The following is a 21,051-nucleotide window of genomic DNA, read 5'->3' as shown; positions in this document are numbered from 1 at the left end:
ACTAAACCCCAATCCCTTGCACCTTGCTCTGCATTTGCACGGCGGACCCTCTTGACCATTCCATTAGGAGCAGCGCCTGCAGTGGAACCTATCCAACCGCAGCTCATAATAATGTTTACGTCTTGCAGCCCCGAGCTGCGATGACAGCTCTTCCGCGTGGGGAGGGGGAAAGAGATTACCTGCGGCTCGGTGATTGGCAGACTGGAAGGGGTCGGAGTGTCAATCAAGGTGCGTATTGGAACTGATTGGTGGAGGGGGAAAGAGGAGCTGCGGACGGTGGCCAACGGGGCAGAGCCGGAAAAAAAATGAGAGCGCAGCGGCCGTAGAAGGCGGCTGCAAGTTGCCGCCGTCCAAGGAGATGCTGCGGCCCGAGGACTCGTCTTGGAGCATTTCCTTCGCCGGCTGCGGGTTTCTGGGCATCTATCATGTCGGAGTGGCCAGCTGCCTGTGCGAGCACGCCCCGCAGCTGGTGCACAACGCCAGCCACATCTACGGGGCATCGGCCGGCGCGCTGACAGCCTGCGCCCTGGTCAGCGGAGCCTGCCTCGGTAAGTGATGCGCACTCCCTGGCCGAAGCGAAAGGAAACCAGAACACGGGACCCCGGTGGGGGGGGGGGGGGGGGGGTGGGGTGGGGGGGGGGGGGGGCTGGGGAAGAGTCTGGAACGGGCTGGTGACACGCCGTCTGACCTCTTTATCCCAACCCTCAGCCCAGGAACTTAATGCATCGAGATAGTGCAGGGAAATCCGAGTACCTTTGGACACAGTGGCGAGTAGATCGCAAAGGAAGCCGAGGGGTGGGTGGGGCACGACCTTTCATCAGGTGGGGAAAAATGATACTCAGCCAACAGGGGCAGAGACCGTGTAAGGGGACCTGGAGCTTCCATCCAAACTAGAAAGGGGTTGTTTTTTTATGGAGTCAATGCAAAGGCACCAAGTAGAGGAGGGAGGATAAGATCAGGTCATGAGAAGGCAGGCGTGATAAGGCTTGCCAAATGAAACCAGGGTTGATTGAATGGGATGATGGTGCAAAGGAAAACAGATGACAGTATATTATCACCTTGTTTCATGGCATTGAACCCTTGTCATAACTGACCTCTCAATTTGCACATCCCTTTCCATTGACTTGCCACCCACCAATGCCGAGAGCATTTATCGTAACCATCTCCCAGCTCGTCTGCGAGATGTGGGAGGATATTGCCTTGGCAATAGAAGGCCATGAGACAAGTGCTGGAAGCTGAGGTGAGTTAATCGGATGGGTGTGGGCACGGTGGGCCAAACGGGCAGATTCCATGCTCGGTGACTCATGGGGAGAATGTCCAGCTCCGCACAGACTACATTGGAGGTCAGGACTGAACCCAGGCTACTGCAACTTTGTGCTAGCAAAATTGACTGGTGCTTCACTGGGCCCAGTAGAACAGGGAATTACAGGAAACTATAGCTAGAGAAATAATAGGTAAGAAGATCAGAATCAGAATGTATTGTCATGAAATTCGGTGTTTTATGGCAGCATATCATAGTGCAAACATTCATATTATAACCATCTTACAAAATTACTATATAAAAAATAGTGCATGAAAAGCAAGGCAGTGTCTTTGGTTCATTGATCATTCTGAAATCTGATGGCAGCGGGGAAGAAGCTGTCCTTGTGCCATTGAGTGCTTGTCTTTAGGCTCCTGTATCTTTTTCCTGATGGTAGCAGAGTGAAAAGGGCATGGCCTTGGTGATGGGGGTCTTTGAGAATACAGGATCAGAATTAGTTCCAAAATTTAGCTGTCACCTAAAAAGGGCAAGAAGTTGTGATCTAAAGTTTTTACTCATTGGTGAACAGAGAAAGTTAATCAATGCTAATTCAGAAATGATGTTTTTAGAGACAGGGTTCAGCTTCCTTGAAACAGGTCAGAACCAGAATGGGGTAGACAAGAGCTTCTCTACTTTTATTCAACAAATACACAGACCACAGATGGAGAGGGAAGGGCTGACAAACTCAAACTCTTTCGCAGACCACTGATGGGGTTTTTGTTTTGGGTTTGGGATTTTCTTTTGAGAATTTTCGTCATCAAGTTTACACGTTACTTCTTTATTATATCAGTAATATTTGGCTTTTGCTGCAGACGATATATAATGAAACCCAGGACCACTAGAGGTCAATGTTGAGAAATGCTGGAGAAGAGAATTTAAGGGATGAACAATGAGAAATTTGAGATAAGGCAAACATGTTGAATGTAGATGATTCATTCATCACTCATTCTACATTTGTGATCCGGAATATAACAATCTCAATGTGAACAATGAGCATACTGAATTGGAAGAAGTATTTAAATAAGGGAAGTATAGGTAAACTCTTGGATGCAGTGTTTAGGGTCTTCAGTCAGAGTCCAAGTGTCTTGCCCTATCACAATGAAGGTGAGTTTTTGGAGGAAAGCCGAATGTGTCACCAGAATAGATTTGACTGAGACAGTGAAACTAGGCAAGATATTTGAAAAACCCTTTTCAGGCAATAGTATGGGAGAATGAGTGGTCCTGGTAGCTGTACAAATCAGTGGGCTTAGAATAAGTATTGATTGCCTATCCTGGGACAGGAGGTGAAGAAAAGGCAGTAGTGTGCCATGTGGAAGCAGGAAAGGGCACTTCAGATTCATGATGAGGGAGCCCAATTAAAAATATTCCATGTATCGCAAAAGAAGTCATAGCCAAGCTTCATACAGACCTTCTTAGCAATGCCTTTTATTTGAATGTCTTAAAAAGAATACGGAATCAAATAAATGCAGGTGATGGAGATGTTAAATGAAAACAGGAAATTTGAATTGAGTGACCACTTTATGGAATGTCTTTGCTCAGATCCCTTGTGAATATGACCTTCCTGCCACCTTCTTCACTTCGCCACCATCCCACTCTCAAGTTCAAGTCAAGTTTATTGTCATCTGATACAACCTGATGAAACAGCATTCTCCAGTCCTCAGTGCAGAACACATAGGTATTCAACCAGACACAACACACAGAGAGACAAACAGTCCATCTGCATGAGTCATGTATACAAATAAATAAATTATTGTTTTATAAATATGGGAGTCTTGGATGGTTAGTTTGAGCAGGTCCTTTGGTCATTTAGCATGATCACTGACTGTTCCTCAGCCTGGTGGTGCTGACAGGAACAGCTGAAAGATGCTGTGTATGGGGTGGAAGTGGTCCTCAATGATTTTTGGTGTCCCCTTTGGTAGATCACGTTGATTGGGGGGTTGAGGGAGACTCCAGTGATCCTCTCTGCCACTTTTGTGATCCTGTGGATTGACCTCCGATCCATTTCTCTGAAGCAATCATACTACACTGTGATGCAGCTGGTCAGGATGTTCCAGTCTTCTCAGGACATGCAGTCATCGTTGCGCCTTCCTGACAAGCGAGAAGATGTTGAGTGTCCACGATAGGTCACTAGTTAAGTAAACTCCAAGGAACTTGGTGTTCTCTACTCTCTTCACTACAGAGTTGTTGATGTGTAGTGAAGGGTGGTCATTACTGGTCCTCCTGAAGTCCACAATCACCTCCTTCATCTTGTCCATGTTGAGACTCAGGTTGTTACTCTTGCACCATTTCACGAGATTTTCCACCTCTTCTCTGTAGTCTGACTCATCATTGTTGCTGATGAGGCCGATGACTGTTGTGTCACCTGCAAACTTGATGACACTGCTGGAGCTGGATCTGACATTGCAGTCGTGGGTCAATAGCGAGAACAGGAACGGGCTGAGCACACAACCTGGAGGTGCGCCAGTGCTCAGCGTGACAGTGCTCAATGCTCTACTACTGACCCAGATAGACTGTGGTCTTTCCATTTGGAAGTCCAGAATCCAGCTACAGAGATGGGTGTTGAGTCATAGCAATGATAACTTCTCCTCGAATAAAATGCCGAGCTGAAGTCAAGGAACCGCATCCTGGCGTATGATCTTCCCATCTCAGCAATGTCAAATATAAGTAAGCTCAAGAAATGAAACATTGCTCATCCGTTAGATACTTTAATGCCACCTGGATCCAAATGCACGGATATTACATTTAACATCTAGTCCGTGACACTGACTCCACTTTTCCAGATGGCACGTGTTATTTATGATTCTGCTGCATTATTGAAGTTTCTGCTCGCCTTATCATTTTATTGTGTCTTAGAAAATCAATAAAGTGCACAAGTAAGAGTCCTTAAATGAGTCTTTGATTGAGTTTGACACTGAGGAGTCTGATGGTGGAGAGGTAGCAGCTGTTCCTGAACCTGGTGGTACGAGTCTTGTGGCACCTAGACCTCTTTCTTGATGGCAACAGAGCACGTACTGGGTCATGTGGGTCTTTGATGATCGCTGCTGCTCTCCAACAGCAGCGTTCCCTGTAAGATGTACTCAATAGTGGGGATGGTTTTGCCTTTAATGTCCTAGGCTGTGTCCACTACCTTTTGGAGGGCTTTATGCTCAGGTACTGATGTTCCCATACCAGACCATGATGCATCTGATCAGCACACTTTCCACCACACCTCTGTAGAAATTTACCAGGGTTTCCGGTGTTGTACCAAATCTTTGCAAACTCCTGAGGAAGTGGAGGCGCTGATGTGCTTTCTTCACGATGCCATTGGTGTATTGAGTCCTGGAAATATTCTCCGAGATAGTGACTCCCAAGAATGTGCTCACCCTCTCCACGTCTGATCCCCCAATGATCACTGGATTGTATGACTCTGGCTTTCCTGAAGTCAATAATCAGCTCCTTAGTGTCTTGGATTGTTTTGCCATCCAAGAGAGCATACTGGCCTACTGCCCCAACATCATTTAGTTAACTTGCCCTGTGCAAGAATGCAAGAATGTTTACAGTAAGTAACACTTTAAGCTGGCCATGGTCTAATAGTGAATGATCTCTATTTCTGGCTTAGTTTTCTGGGCAATTAGAGCCTCCCTGTGATTTACTCTCATGACTGATTTCTGTCATTCAGTGATTGAGCTGTCTTGCCTTTGCTCACTTGTCTTGACCTGACATGCACTGTGGTTAAATTACAGCCTTATTTTACTTTACTATATCACAAGACTCCATGTTGGTAGTGAATTGGCAAATGGTTTAATAAATAAAATTTAAAAAAAAGAATTGGCAAATAGTAATGAAGTAGTTGGAAGGGATAAAGATGTCACTTATAGGTTTGCAACTTGTCAACATGGGTACCAGTTAGATATTTCTGATTGCAATTTACATTAATGACTTAGAAGAAGGAAGCAAATGAATGGTAACCCAATTTGCAAATTACATAGAAATAAGTGGGAAGGGAGCTACAAGGAGGATATCAAACACTTTACAGAGAGAGGTAAACCACGAGAATCTTTTATCACCATGGTTGAAGTAAAAACACAAAATCTGGTGAAACTCAGCTGGGTCAAGCAGTGTCCTTTATGTCATAAAGGTAAAACTACATAATTGGCGATTTGGGCTTAAGCCCTTCATCGAGGTAGGAAAGAATGTCAGCAGGTGTCTGAACAAAAGGATGGGTAGGGAAAAAAGGGGGAGGTGTGACAAAGGCAGGAGATGATAGGTGGAAAAGGGAGGAAGGGGACAGCTGCGATCAGGGGGAGAGAAATTGACGGGTTAAATGAGTGGGCAAAAAAAATTAGCAAATGGTGTATAATGTGGGAAATCCTGAAGCTGTTCAGTTTGAAAGGAAGAGTGCCAAGTTATTTTAAAATGTAGAAAGTTGCAATACCAAGGGATGCAGGTGTGAATGAGAAACCAAAAACTCACAGACAAGTGCAGCAGGTAATAAGGAAGACTAATGGAATGACATAGGAGGCTACAGATGCTGGAATCTGGAGCAACAAACAACCTGCTGGAGGAACTTGGTGCATTGGCTGAGCAGTATCTGTGGGAGAAAAAGAAAGGTCGACATTTCAGGACCCCTTCCCAAAAGATTGACCAAGACTAATGAAATTAGTTGGCCTATATTTCATAGAGGGTGGGTTATATGGTAATTTAGATATTCAGCATGGTAGCAGGCCCTTCCGACCACAAGTCTGTGCTGCCCAAATGCACTGATTAACCTATAATCTCTGTATGTTTTTGAAGGGTAGGAGGAAACTGGAGTACCTGAAGGACGCCCATGCAGTCATGGGCAGAATGCACAAATTCCTAGACTTACTACATCTGTAGAAGGTAGCCGTGAAGCCAAATCTCAGGACCTAAGACAATTTTAGTCCGCCTATTCAAGGAATTTTTTGAGGGTATCCATTAAAGATTGATATGAGGAAGAATTTCTCCTCTCAGCGAATTGGAAGTCTTTCACAAGAGTTGTGGGGCAGAGTTTGGGAATATTTAAGACTAAGGAATATTGAATCAGCCTTGACCATTGAAAGGGGACAGGCTAGAGGGACATAATGGCCTCCTCTATTTACTTTTTACTGTTTTATATCTTCACTGTTTACAGTCTTTTTCAGAATTTAGGAATTTTGAAAACAGGCCATGTGGTGAAGTGATTTTGCAATCTTTTTGTGCTGAATGTCATTCAAATTTGGTAAAAGAAACCAGTGGGTTCTGCAAAATCCACCAACTTCTTTCCTTGTCTCTCCTGTTCCACATGCAAATTGGGAGAAGCTGTCCATTATTGCTGCTCATTGCATGTCTGGACATCACATGCACAACTTTGTTCACATTTACAAGTCTGAGGACTATCTCATCATCACTCGAATTGGAACTGCTTGAGCAGCTCCTAACCCATGGAGCGTTATGCTGGGAATTCTTCTCGGATTAGCCAAGGGAAATATTTGGCTTCTATTTCCCCAGGTTCCTTTGATTATGAATCATCATTTCCCCTTCCTGACATCTCCTGCATTTCACCCTCAACCCTAAATCTTGCCAACTCCCGGTAGCCCACTTCAAGTCAACCTGCTCAGAAGGTTCTTTTCCTCACTGACATTCCTTCCTCTTGTCACCTAGTCACCAAGATCTAGAACCGCATTTTAATAAATCCAGTAAAGGAGTGGACTTGGTAGCCTGTCTAATTGTGCCTTGAACTTCATGTATGTTGCAGGAGTGAGCCCACAATCAGGGCATTTGGTGTACCCCTGTGCAGCATGACGTTAACATGCCTTTCCAGACACAAAACATCTCCTCCACTAAGTAGAGTGCCAGTTGGAACATGTCAATAGAAAGCTGATTGAGATGTTGAACAGAATAATACCATTACGTAAATTGTGTGATGTTGCAATGATCAGTCAGTGGATAGAAAGAAAACAATAAGTCAATGACTTATTACTGGCTTGTTCAAGTTTGCATGGGCCAGGAATGACTGATAAGAACTATCTGTACAAACTACCTTAATTTGGAAGGTGAACTAATTAAGGCCTTTGAATCCCTGCCTTTCATGGATAAGATAATTAAATCTATTTCTGCTGATGAAGAATTGAAACACGAAGGTCTGTAGACGCTGAGATTGTAGAAGAAACACAGAAATGCTGGAGGAACTCAGTCTATCTCACAGTGTTCAGAGGAGATATGTCATCAACATTTTGGGCTTCCTCAAAGTGTAAGGAAAAGGCAGGCAAGCATCTTAAATAAAGACTAGAGATTAAGAGGGAAGAATGGGAGGGGGACCTAACAGCCAAAAGGTGTTAATTGGATATGATAGAAGGAAAGGTGAGAATTGATTTTGTGTCTGAAAGGAGATAGAGTGAAAAGGGGGAGGGGGGGGGGAAGAGAGAGTAAAGCCCCTTCCACGCTTGCAAATGGTCCCGGGTATTAACAGCTAATCTGGCTAAAAATGGTGTAGTGTGGAATGAAAATCTTGTCAACGATGGAGTGAGATAACGTCATCTCATGCCGGGGATAGATTGCCTCGACCCCTAGTGCAATCAGGCAAGTATAGAATGGGCAATTGCATTCTAGGACAGAAATTACCCAAATTTTTGCGTGAGTGCAGGAACTTGAAGAAAGAAAAGATTAAAATGAAGCTATAAACTTTGCCATGGGAAAGTTGCGGTGGAAGAGAGGAGGAGGAGGAGAGAGAGGAAATAAATAGCAATAAATTGCAATAGTGGACAATTTTTAAACAGTTTGGATAGTTGGCAGTGCTATAGCGCCCAATTTATAAAGACCGTGGACAAAAGCGATGGTGGCCCTGACTTCCCAGAATGCCATGAGTGCTCCATGCATGGAGTCCTTTCTCTGCCACACAGAATTCTGGGAGGGCAGGTCTGCCATTATTTTTTCCCTCAGTATTTATAAATTGTGCACAATAGTGCTACCAACTTTCCCATGGTCTTTATAAATTGTGCAAGATAATGCTACCAACTTTCCCACACTATATAAATTGGGCAATATAATGCTACTAACTAACCCATGTTGTTTAAAAATTGTCCACTATTGCTATTTATTGCTATCACTTTCCCACAGTCCCTTATAAAGGTTTATATAAGTTGGCACAACAACAACAGGAGCTGAAGGGCTCATACTGTGCTCTACATAAAGCTTAATTATGTTATAATTAGGCACGATTAATTTTGTTCAAATATAAGATCATAATATATTGATCAGGATTTTGGGCAGATCTGTCGTCACTCGATGTGTCATGACATCACCAGTAGAAGGTAGAACAGTTCTAACCCCGGGGATGGCTCCTTACAAGTGTGAACGTGTCGAATATCCCAGTTAAGAGTGGTCAAGTGTGAACAGCAAAAATGCCATTCCTATACCAGGACACTGAACGGCCGATTTAGTGGGAAGCAAGTGTAAAAGGGGCGAGAGAGAGAGAGCTGGGTGAAGAAGATAAGGGGAGGGGTTAACGAAAACTAGAGGTTGATGTTAATGCCATCCAGTTGGATGGTGCCCAGACAGAAGATGAGGTGTTGTTCCTCCAATTTTCAGGTGGTCTAAGACTGGCATTGCATGAGAGCATGGATTTTCCTGCCTTTTGTTTATACCTTGAAGAGGGGCTCAGGCCCGAAACATCGGTAATATATCTTTACCTCCTGTGGACACTGCGAGACCAGCTGAGTTCTTCCAGCATTTCTGTGTGTTTTTACTGCTGATGAAGAAATCCAGAATAAGACAACACAATCTTAAAATTTGAGCATTCAGAACAAAATTAGAAAATGCATTTTCATTGCAATGAATTGTAGAATTTAATATGGTCCTTCTCTCATAAGTTTTGGATATTGGTTAAGAAGAAAACAAATCTGATAATTAAAAAAAATGGAAAGAAATCAAGGGTCAGGGATTAAAGAGAATGGATGATCTTGAGCTTCAATGTATGCAAGGCTGAACAGGCTTGTGGGGCTGGGTGGCCTGTTCCCATCCCACATTCCTGGAATAGTAGGGCCCTTTTCAGAAGGATCTCGCCAAAGAGCAACCTGATGCACTATTATTTTTGAGTTGGAGTAAATAAAGGTATCTTGTATGGATATTATTATCTTTGCAGATTTAACCAAAATGAGCAAGATGGTCTAAAAGGTTTTGGGGCCCCTCTGCTAGTGGATCTGTAGTATCTGTGGAGGGAAAGGAATTGTTGATGCTGATTTCAGGTTGACACTCTGTATCAGATACTACTGGACCCACTGAATTCATCCAGCAGTTTGTTTTTCTTTGCTCCACATTTCAAGGGAGCAAAGGAAACGGATCCAGGTGAGTTTCAAGGTACAGTAAAAGTCCAAAAATCCAGATGCCAGAAATCCAGACCACCTGAGAATCTGAACTCTCAACCTTTTTAAAATGGCATGCATTTGCTTGCGTGTGCATGCATAAGCACCTTAGATGCACTTGGCAGCAAGAGACCACACTTAATACAGGTAATCTTATCGCAAAGAAATTGATTTGAAAACTTTTAAAAATTTTTTTTAACATAATTGCAAGCATTACGTACTCTTTTATGTAGTGAAAAAATTTAATGTTTACATTTTTGTCAAGCATTCACTTTTTTTCTTTAAATATGTTTGATAAATGAAGCATGCTATATTTGCTAATGAATAAACTATCAAGATTTATCTGTTCATCTTTTCTTTATTCCTCCTTAAATTTGATTTTTTAAAGTTTCTGCCTGAGAATCTAGAAAATCTGGACTGAGTCAATCCCTGAGCAGTCCAGATTTTAGGAACTCGATGCCTTTTGTATCATGTACCTTATTTACAAATTACTTACAAACCTGTTGAATGCTTGCAATCCCAGCAAATATCTGTTATGGACAGCCAGCCATCAAATCCTCAGCTGTCTGCTGCAATAGCAGGGATCTCCCAGTGGCTACCCATTTCAATTCCCTGCCCCATTCCCTTGCCAACGTGTCTGTCCGTGGTCACATGTACTGTCAGTCTGAGGTGGCCCGCAAATTGGAGCAACGGCACCTCATTTTCCGTCTTGGGATCTTCCAGCCAGATGGCATTAACATCGACTTCTCCACTTTCTGTTCACCCCACCCAACTCGATCTATCCTTTTGTCTCCTTTCCTCTCTAACTCTAGCCCTTTTCACATAGGCTAATCTATAAATTGGCTGTTCAGTGAGCCGATTAAAGAAGCCATTTTTGCCATTCAGACTGGACAACTGTTAACCTGTTCTCTGTATCCTTTCACATTCACCACCAGACATCCCCAGGGAGAGGGGCGACTATCCTCCACCGGTGACGTCTGAGTGACGCAGCCGGTAATTATGATCTGGTACTTAAACAAAATTAATCATGCCTAATTATAATTAATTAAACATTATGTGCAGCACAGTATGAGCCCTTCAGGCCCTGTTGTTGTACCAACTTATATAAACCTTTATAAATTTATAAAGGACCATGGGAAAGTGGCAGCAGCAATAAAACACATAGGTACACAATTTAAAAAGACTATGGTGGACCTGCCCTCCCAGAATTCCATGTGGCGGAGAAACCCCTCTATCTCGCCCTTTCTCTGCCACATGGAATTCTGGGAGGAAGGGTTTGCCATCGTTCTCTTGCTTGTTCTCTCTCTCTCTCTCTCTCTCTCTCTCTCTCTCTCTCTCTCTCTCTCTCTCTCTGCAATTTACTAAATTGAAAACAAAGTTTATACCATTTTAATCTTTTGTTTCCTTCAAGTACCTGCACTCACGCTAAAATGTCATCAACACATCAGTACTTTGTCCCTGGATAGTCCATGTCACTTTCACACTGGGCTAATTGGCACGCAGCCATCAGATAACCTTGGAGGTGATACACCCTACCTAGGCGTTCCATCCCTGGGATGATTTGATGCCTGCGTGCCGATTCGTGAGCGTTCATACTGACTCTTTAACTAGTAATTACTGGGATAAGGTGCCACTGTGAAAGGGACCTCTCTCTCTTCTCTCTCTCTCTCTCTCTCTCTCTCTCTCTCTCTCTCTCTCTCTTTCTCCTTGTTCCTTCTGACTTCTTTTCTCCACCTCTGCATTTGCAGACAACCCTCCCCCAATCAATTCTCATCTTTCCTCTCTCCTGTCCTTCTAGCCATCTGCAATTAATACATTTTGTCTGTGGTCTGAACTCCTTCCTCTTTCTTTCTCCCTGGCCTTTTAATTCCGGTGTTTGGCTGCTTTTTACTCATACCTTGAAGAAGGGCTCAGACGCAAACGTCAGTTATATATCTTTACTTCCTATGGACTCTGTGAGACCTCCTCAGTTCCTCCAGTATTTCTGAGCTTTTACTAAAATCACAGCATTTGCAGGCTTTCGTTCATGCTTTTGTGGAACAAAGTTGGTGTACATACACAGATAACTTACTGTCCAAATACTGTGGTTTAGATAGAACAATACCAAAACAATTTTCAAAACCATCCTTTTCTGGAATTATTCTTAATTCTCTGAAGAACTTGACAGTGTTCTCTGTACACATTATATTGTATTTCCAAACAGCTGAGTTCGTTCAAGTTTATTATCATCTGATTGTACATGTACAACCTGTCGAAACAGTATCTCTCCAGACCACGGTGTACACACAAAAACACACAATACGCAGTCCATAATGATCACATAAATAACCAAAATAATATATATATAAATATTTGGAATGATTTACATAGTTATAGGATACTGCTCATCAATCTCACAGCTTTCAAATAAAATCCTCTCAATCAGAATTCGTGTCCAGCATCCATACCCTGTCAACAGTGGGTACAGATACTTTGTTTGCCAGATCAATCGTTTAACTTTATTTCATTTCTATTCACTTCAGATAATAAATGCCACACTTAGTATTTTCTTCAATGAATTTCTCCTGATGATAATACATTGTTATTTTCTGCTTCCTCTCTCTGAGACCTTTTGCTTCTTAAATGAGAATTAGTACAACTTGTGATGGATCTTTTGTCAACTTTGCCTTTGGGCGTTGTCGGGTATTGAACATTTGGCTTGTTTACTTTATTGCCTATCCTATACGCATCTACTCATTTCACTTCATGCTCTGTTTAATTGCATGTTATCTTTCTCTCTCACACACTCTCTTGTTATTTTTATTTGCATGGCCTCCCTCTTTTATACATGCTCTCTATCTGTCTGTCTCTTTTATGTCCTCTCTGCCTCTCTTGCACCTTCTTTTCCTCTCTTTTATATGTGCTCTCTATCTACCTGTTACATGTCCTGCTTGCCTCTCTCTTACACATTCTTCTTCTCTCCCTCTCATGTGCATGCTCTTTCCCCAAATGCACCCTTTCCCTCATGTGCATTCTTTCCATTACTCGCACTACCTTGTGTGCACTCCCTTATAGGTGCTCTCTCACCCTCTTGTACTTGTAGATTAAAGATTTCATGTAGATTTAAGAAGGAAAAGGGTTTAAAAGGGACCTAATGCGCACCTTCTACACTTGGAGGGTGGTGGGCAAGTGAAAGTGGTAAAGATGGGGGAATAACTGATTCCTTAAAAAAAAATAGATGAGCATATTGATAGGAAAGGTTTAGAGCAATATGGGACAAACACAGAGAAATGGTACCAGCTTTGTTGGCATGAACTTGTTTGAACGAAGGACCTGTTTCCATTCTCTGTCTCTGACTCTCGCTCTCTCTCTTTCTTTCTCTCTCTCTCCCTTTCTTTCTTTCTTTCTTCTCTCTCTCTCTCTCTCTCTCTCTCTCTCTCTCCTTATTACATTGTTATGCCTTCTCATCCTGACTTTGATCTGTGGCCTCCCTCCCTGTCCCTGACCCGTTGACTTTCCCCATCACTCACTCACATGCTCTTCCTCTTCATTTAGCCGGCACACACAGACTCTCCAAATGTTTGTTTCCTGTGAGCTTTCCCTCCCATTTATCTTCTGTACACTCTCTCTCCCCTTTATCCCTCACTTGCTCTTCCTCCTTTAGTCTTGCACTTGCTGTCCCACCTTACCCCCTGCTCACTCTCCCTCTCCTTTAATCCCCGCACGTTAGTCTCACCCTTTACCTCACATGTGCACTCCTTTTCCTTTTGACCCTGGTCATTTATCTCATCTTACCTCCCATGTATACTCCTCCCTTCTCTTCTCTGTATTTGATCATCCTATTCCTAATCTAGTCAAAAGTTTAGAGATTGTTTCAAGATAACCTTACTGATGATCTAAGTGGCCCTTGTGAAAATCCCATAAAAAAAATCAAGATCTTCACTTGCAAGGTTGTCAGGATAACATTCTCAATGCTCCCCATGTATTGCCTAGCACAGTGTTCTCTTTGATCTTGTAGCTGGAGACACTCCATCTTGTCAGGGTTAACTTTTAAAGTTACCTATCACAAGGCAAACAGCTCTCTTCCAGCAGTAGGGTAGCTTCACTGCTTAAGAAATGGATACTGCAATGTTTCGGTTGGGGAGTAATCAAGGACAATAGGAGAGTGGTCAATGTGTCAGGAAAACTTCATAAGAACATAAAAATAAGAAATAGGAGCAGGAGTCGTCCATCCGGCCCATCTAGCCTGCTCTGACATTCAATGAGATCATGGCTGATCTGATCAATTGACTCAATTCCACCTACCTGCTTTTTCCCCAAATCCCTTAATTCCTTTTTTATGTAAAAATCTATCGAACTGAACCTTAATTAAGTTTAATGAAGTAGCCTCAACCACTCCCCTGGGTACAGAATTCCACAGATTCACTACTTTCTGTGAAAAACAGTTTTTCCTCATCTCCGTCTTGAATCTACTCCCCTGAATCTTGAGGCTGTGTCCCCTCGTTATGGTCTCACCTACCAGTGAAACCAATTTTCCTGCCTCTATTTTACCTATCCCTTTCATAATTTTATATGTTTTTATAAGATCTCCTTTCATTCTTCTGAATTTGAGTGAGTATAATCCCTCATCTCTGGGATTTAGGAAGAACAATGCTCACTATTCCTGTACCCATGGGCTGAAGGAAAAGTTGATGAAACACCCAGATCTTGAGTATGATGTTTAACTGGCCTCCCTCAGCAAATTGAGAGAGGTATAACACAGGATTCTGTTGACATCGTGGTTAAGTGAAAAAAAACACACAAATGCTTCGCCCAGCATCTCCTCTCCGTCCGCAACAAAAGCAGCCTCCCGGTAGCCAACCATTTCAATTCTGAGTTTCACTCTCAAGCTCACATGCCTGTCCGGGGCCTTTCACACCACCCCATCATGACCACCCACAGATTGGAGGAACTACACCTCATTGTTCGTCTGGGTACCCTCCAACCCCAGGGCAAGAACATTGAGTTCACTGCATTCCACTAATCAGCTTGCCTTTTCCCCCATCCTCCCCCCTTTAACTAGTTATTCCAGTTCCCACTACCTTTCTCTCTCCACCTAGCCTATACTCTGCCCCCCCTCCACCTATCATCTCCCACCCTCACTACCTCCCCCCTTTTCCCTTCTATTCGGACTTCTCTCATGTTTCCCCACACCTTGATGAAAGGCTCTAGCCTGAAATGTTGGTGACATATCTTCACCCTTGCTACATAGAGGCACTGTTTGACCTGCTGAGTTTCTCCAGCATTTGTGTGTGAGAAAAAGAAAAAAAAAGCAGCTTGGTATGTCCCTAAAGCCAAGAAGCTGAAAGTGACTAGAACCTTGATCAACCTGGCCAATGCAGTGCAGACACATGTACAAAGCTGTGTTTGATTTTATTGGAAGTTACGATCTCAATGTGGATGAGGGATGTGTATTGACCCTTGAAACAACATGGCTACAAAGGATTTGCAAAAACTAGTTGTTTCAAAGTAAGTAGAAGCTGTTGTTTTGGTCGAGCAGTGAAGTTGAAAATCACAATGGAGACAAATTTTACATACAGCACGGCAGGTGATATCATTAGAAAAGCTTTCATTCCAGTGTAATGGTCATACGAAGAATGAAAATCCTGCTGGAAAGTCAGCAGGTCAAATTTCCCAGCAGCCACCAAAGTTCCTGCAAAAGAGTTCAACGTTGCTCTTCTCCATTCATTGATTTTCAATTGTACAGTGCTATTGTTTTTAAGAATTGTATGAAGTTTCTAGGCCCATGCACTGTTGTAGAGGAGTTCAGTGCATCAAAACATAACAATGTTGATCCTAGCAGTTACTAGAAAGCATCCGGGAACTGTGTGCGCCTTATTGGTAATTTTCATTCAACCCTTTCTCAACCTACCTCGGGGCATTGACCATTTCCAATCAGTCAACATCGTGTAGTTCAGTGAAGTAAGATCAAATCTGATACTCCCTTGGTCAGTAGTAGTGACAGAATTGGGTGGTCTGTTTGCTGATTAAATAATTAAGGAGCTGGATCATGTTTTTTGTGGAACAAAGTTAGTGTACATACACAGATAATTTACTGTCCAAATACTGTGGTTTAGATAGAACAACGCCAAAACAATTTTCAAAGCCATCCTTTTCTGGAATTATTCTTAATTCTCTGAAGAACTTGACAGTGTTCTCTGTACACATTATATTGGATTTCCAAACACGAGTTCAAGTTTAATGCTGATTGTACATGTACAACCTCACAAACCTCACAAAGATAAGCGTATACAGAGCCGTTGTCATACCCACACTCCTGTTCGGCTCCGAATCATGGGTCCTCTACCGGCACCACCTACGGCTCCTAGAATGCTTCCACCAGCGTTGTCTCCGCTCCATCCTCAACATCCATTGGAGCGCTCACACCCCTAACGTCGAGGTACTCGAGATGGCAGAGGTCGACAGCATCGAGTCCACGCTGCTGAAGATCCAGCTGCGCTGGATGGGTCACGTCTCCAGAATGGAGGACCATCGCCTTCCCAAGATCGTATTATATGGCGAGCTCTCCACTGGCCACCGTGACAGAGGTGCACCAAAGAAAAGGTACAAGGACTGCCTAAAGAAATCTCTTGGTGCCTGCCACATTGACCACCGCCAGTGGGCTGATAACGCCTCAAACCGTGCATCTTGGCGCCTCACAGTTTGGCGGGCAGCAGCCTCCTTTGAAGAAGACCGCAGAGCCCACCTCACTGACAAAAGGCAAAGGAGGAAAAACCCAACACCCAACCCCAACCAACCAATTTTCCCTTGCAACCGCTGCAATCGTGTCTGCCTGTCCCGCATCGGACTGGTCAGCCACAAACGAGCCTGCAGCTGACGTGGACTTTTTACCCCCTCCATAAATCTTCGTCCGCGAAGCCAAGCCAAAGAAGACATGTACAACCTATTGAAACCGTATCCCTCTAGATCATGGTCCACACACAAAAACACACAATACTTATTCCATAATGGCTTTGATGAACCTTGCCAGGTGCCTTAGTTACTCCACTGTTGCCTTTTCATAATTTTTAAAAAGAAATATCTCTTGATCTTACTTGTAAACATTTTCAATTGGTCGCGTAGCTTGTAGGTTCTTCCCCTCGAGGAAGGTCATGTTACACAGGTAGTATGGAATAGATCAGGGCTTCCCAAACTTTTTAGCTCACAGAACCCTTTTGGGGAGCTCTTGGAAATCACAGAACTTTAATCGTCAATTACAGTTTAAAAGACCTGGTGTATGCACAAGCATAGTAAGAAAGTAAATAAACTTACCATTCTCCACATTGAAATAATTTGTTGCCTCTTATTTGCATTTAATGAGATGAATGAAGTTGTCCTCACGGATTTTAATGTTGGGCACAAAAAATATGAGTTGAATCCTTATGCCAGGAGCAGCATCAAGTCAGTTTCTGTATTTTGCTTTTTTTGGTGCATAACTCGAAAATTGTGCATCTAATGCCTCTTTTTCCCAGCTGAGGTGAATCCAAGCGACAAATAATTTTCATCATACCTTTGTTTCTTTATAACACTTGATTTTTCTGATTTATAGGTGTAATTGAAGAATCCTCATTAAAAAATGTTGACGTCTCAGTACTTTCTTCAGATGAATGATCCTGCCTCCTAGTTTATTTTTTAATCCAACGAAATATAGTTCTTAATATTGAACACATGGAATATCTTTAAAATATGGCCCACTTTGTGACAAAAGAATTTGGATTCTCATTGGTTGAAAATTATGTGCAGTCCTGACGTCTGCGCTGCTGCCATCAGGCCTCATTACACCATTTTGTTTTCTTAGGGTGGAGTGCACTGTTTGCTGCCATCCCAGAAACATATTGAATTAAAGACCGGTAATAAGTGATTTAAAGATTTACTCCCTGTCATTTCTTCTGCGGAACCCCTTTGCCTTTCTATGGAATCCCTGGGTTCCACGAAACCCAGTTTGGGAAACCCTGGAGTAGATCATTACATTTTGTGAGAGGGGCTGACACTACAACATCCTGTTGAACAAGTCCCATTGTGTTGGGTTTAGCGGAATAGGCAGAAGAGCCACTTTTGGTGAGCTACAGACCTGGATCTGGTGTCTCTCCATTATCAATGCTTTTAGGAGTCTTGCCATTAAGTGTATTCGCTACCCTTACATTTCACTTTGAAAAATGCAACACCTTACATTTTAGAGGAAGTGTGATGAGGTCACATAAAGTAGAGACCAAGAGAATCCAGATCTTAAGCTTGTAATGAACATTTAAGAGAAGATTAAGGATTGTAAGAAGAAAGAAACAGGGCTGGAATAGCAAGATGAAGAATACAGTAGATGTTGGAAGCTTGAGACGAAAGAGAATGTTGGAAGTGCTCAGCAGATCATGCTTGGAGAGAGAGAAAAATAGAATTAATGTTGCAAGAGGATAATCTTACTGAACTCTTTCGAAGTAACAGGGAAGGTTAGTGTTCTGAAATTGTTGCAGCCAGATGAGCCTTTACTAGAACATTATAAAAGGCTACTTGCAGTGTTGGAGCAGACAGTTGGTTTGCTTCTTATCAAAGTCATTTGCTTTGTTCCCTTCATTCCTCCCCTTCCCTACATTACTTGTTTTCTCATTTCCTCATTTTGATGGCAGTCATTGATCTAAAGCTCCAGCTCCATTCATCTGCCTTACATGTTGCATATCCCCAAGACTTAAATAAAAATCTGCATTTGCAATTTTCTTTGCTCTTTGATGAATTGTAGGATTCAACAATGAACTGCTCAATTTTATGCCTTTATAGTTAAAAAAACATTTAGGGATCATTCCAATCTGTTTTGCAGACATTAAATTGATTTGAATGCATGTTTACTGTCTGGACCAAAGATAATAGTTGATATTGTGTAAGAAAGAACTGTGTGAGCTCATGATATCATTATAGAACTTGAGCAAGGTTAGAGATGTTTTTCTTAATCGTTTGTCTGTGGTGGCACTAACATTATTAGCCATGGCCTTGTGTGGATGGAATTTTGGCTTTGAGAAAGTTGTTTTAATAGCAATTTGTAACTCCAGCACATAGTTCTGTATTGACCAAGACAGTCTGGAAACAAAACTATGCATTTATCTAGTGAAACCTTACAGTCTACTGAGAGTGTGATTGTAGTTTAAAAACACAAAAGTTGTCAATGAAGCAGAGGAAGAGCTGAGGATTCTTGCCTAGGTAGCCTTGTAGCATGCATTGCTCCATATAGCCAGCAAAAAGACAAGCATAGCTGGACACATGCGGGCACCAATGGCTACCTCTTTGACTTGGAGAAAGTGGGATGAATGAAAGGAGAAGTTGTTGAAGGGGAGGACAAGTTCTGCCAACCGCAGGAGGGTGGAGGGTGGTGGTGGAGTAGTTTTGTCTGTTGTCGAGGAAGAAATTAGGGGCTTTGAGGTCTTCGGTATGGGGTATGGAGGTGTATAGAGATTGGATGTCCATGAGGCAATTGAGTTTGGGGAACTGGAAGTTGTTGAAGTGATGGAAGGCATATGAAGTGTTGTAGATGTAGTTGGGGAGGGTTTGGACCAGGATAGGGGAGAGCAAAATAGAGTCAATGCAAGCAGATACCAGTTCTCTGGGGCAGGACATGGAAATGATGGGGCTACCAGGTCAGTTGAGTTTGTTGATCTTGTGTAGGAGGTAGATCGAGGCAATGTGGGGTTGGGAAACGATAAGGTTGGTGGCCGTGGAAGGGAGATGTCAGAAGTGATGAGTTCAGAGATAGTGTGAGAAATTGTGATTTGATGAATTTTGGTGGGGTCCTATTGAAGGGGTAAGTAAGAGGTGTTTGAGAGTCATCTGGCTTTGGCCAGACCGAGGACAGAGAGAATGGCGGGCAGAGCATTCTGAGGGGGGTGAGATTAGAATAAGTGAGGAGGATGGTGAATTTGAAATGGTTGTTATCTTGGCATCCGTTGCAAATATAAAGTTCCAGAGCGGGCAGAAAGCCAGAATGAGGTGTCCAGAAACGTGGGTCATGTACTGCATCTGGTGCTCCCATTGTGGTCTCCTCTACATCTAAAAGACTGGACGCAGACTAGGGATTGCTTTGTCGAGCACCTTAGCTCTGTCCACTGCAATAGCTGGAATCTCCCAGTGGTCACCATTTCAATTCCCTGCCCCATTCTCTTACCGACATGTCTGTCCATGATCTCATGTACTGTAAATTGGAGGAACAACACTTCGTATTCTGTCTGGGCACCCTCCAACCAGATGGCATTATCAACTTCTTTGGTTTCTGATTGCCCCTCCTTTCCCCCTATCCCCATTTCTCCTTTATCTCTGTACCTCCCTCTTCCCCTATCCCTCTGTTTCCTTTCATCCAGCTCGAGATTCACAGAGCCATCGGCTCTCCTGATCATTTCTCACATTTCATCCACTATCCTCCTATTCATGTCCAGTTATCACCTTTTACCTGTTGGCTTATGCGCCTCTCCTTGTCCTTGCTCCCCTTCTCCCCAGCCTTTTTCTTCAGGTGTCTACCTGGTTTTTGCTTTTATCTTGAAGGGCTCAGGCCCGAAATGTTGATTATTTATCTTTACCTCCTATGAATGCTGCGAAAACTGCTGTGATCTGGTATTTTCCATGTTTTATGCATTTATGCAGTTCCTTTTTGTGGTAAAATGTTGAGAAGTCCTTCGTATTTGGCGTCAGACTCAAACAGGATTAGTCTGGTGGATGTGTCCAACCATTGACTTGAAAGGCCAAAACTAGACCAGGTTGTAGCAAGTCGAGAGTAGTTCAGAGAGAGTTAGTGAATGAGGCCAGGATGGTAGGGGGTTCTGTTTGTAAAGTAAAGGTTTGAACATCTTTTGTTTTGATGTGGGATAGGGAGAAGGAATGTTGACTTTCTGATGAAGGGTTTCAACCAGAAACATTGACAATTCCTTTCCTCTCCCTCCCCTCAATGGATGCTACTCGACTAGCCAGATCGAGGACAGAGAGAATGGCGGGCAGAGCATTCTGAGGGGGATGAGATTAGAATAAGTGAGGAGGATGGTGAATTTGAAATGGTTGTTACCTTGGCATCCGTTGCAAATATAAAGTTCCAGAGCGGGCAGAAAGCCAGAATGAGGTGTCCAGGAGCGGGGGTCTAGCAGCAGAAATATATTGTGGATGAGTTAATTCTGATGGTGCCAAGTTTGGTGGTCTTGCCACACTGGGCTAAACCTGCAGCTCTGGATATCCCTCCATCATCCTCGCCATATTTTTTCACCTCTTTCCTCCTTTTAAGATTCTTACATTGGACCTTTCACCAGGTTTTATTCATTGCTGTAGCGGAAGCCGATGTAGGAATGTAAACTTGACTACTTTTGCCAGGATATCCAAAGCACATACTATACATGTTCTTTACAAATGTAATGATTTTATATTTTAGTGGGTGCA

General features: G+C 43.0%; 1 protein-coding gene across 2 annotated transcripts in view; it reads left to right on the top strand.

Annotated features, from left to right (window-relative positions):
- The first annotated feature begins 260 nt into the window (after nt 1-260).
- pnpla2 (patatin-like phospholipase domain containing 2) overlaps nt 261-21,051 on the top strand; it is a 75,003-nt gene continuing 54,212 nt past the window's right edge. The window contains exon 1 of one of the 2 annotated variants that reach the window (XM_069896966.1): nt 261-548. In XM_069896966.1, coding sequence (XP_069753067.1) covers nt 359-548 — 190 coding nt within the window. In that variant the 5' untranslated portion in view covers nt 261-358. The remainder of the gene's footprint in view (nt 549-21,051) is intronic. The other variant, XM_069896985.1, reaches the window with a different exon arrangement.

Source organism: Narcine bancroftii, chromosome 1 (genome assembly GCF_036971445.1).
Source record: "Narcine bancroftii isolate sNarBan1 chromosome 1, sNarBan1.hap1, whole genome shotgun sequence".
Lineage (NCBI taxonomy): Eukaryota > Metazoa > Chordata > Chondrichthyes > Torpediniformes > Narcinidae > Narcine > Narcine bancroftii.
The sequence above is the reverse complement of the archived record's forward strand: the minus strand, read 5'-3'. Positions and strand labels throughout refer to the sequence as shown.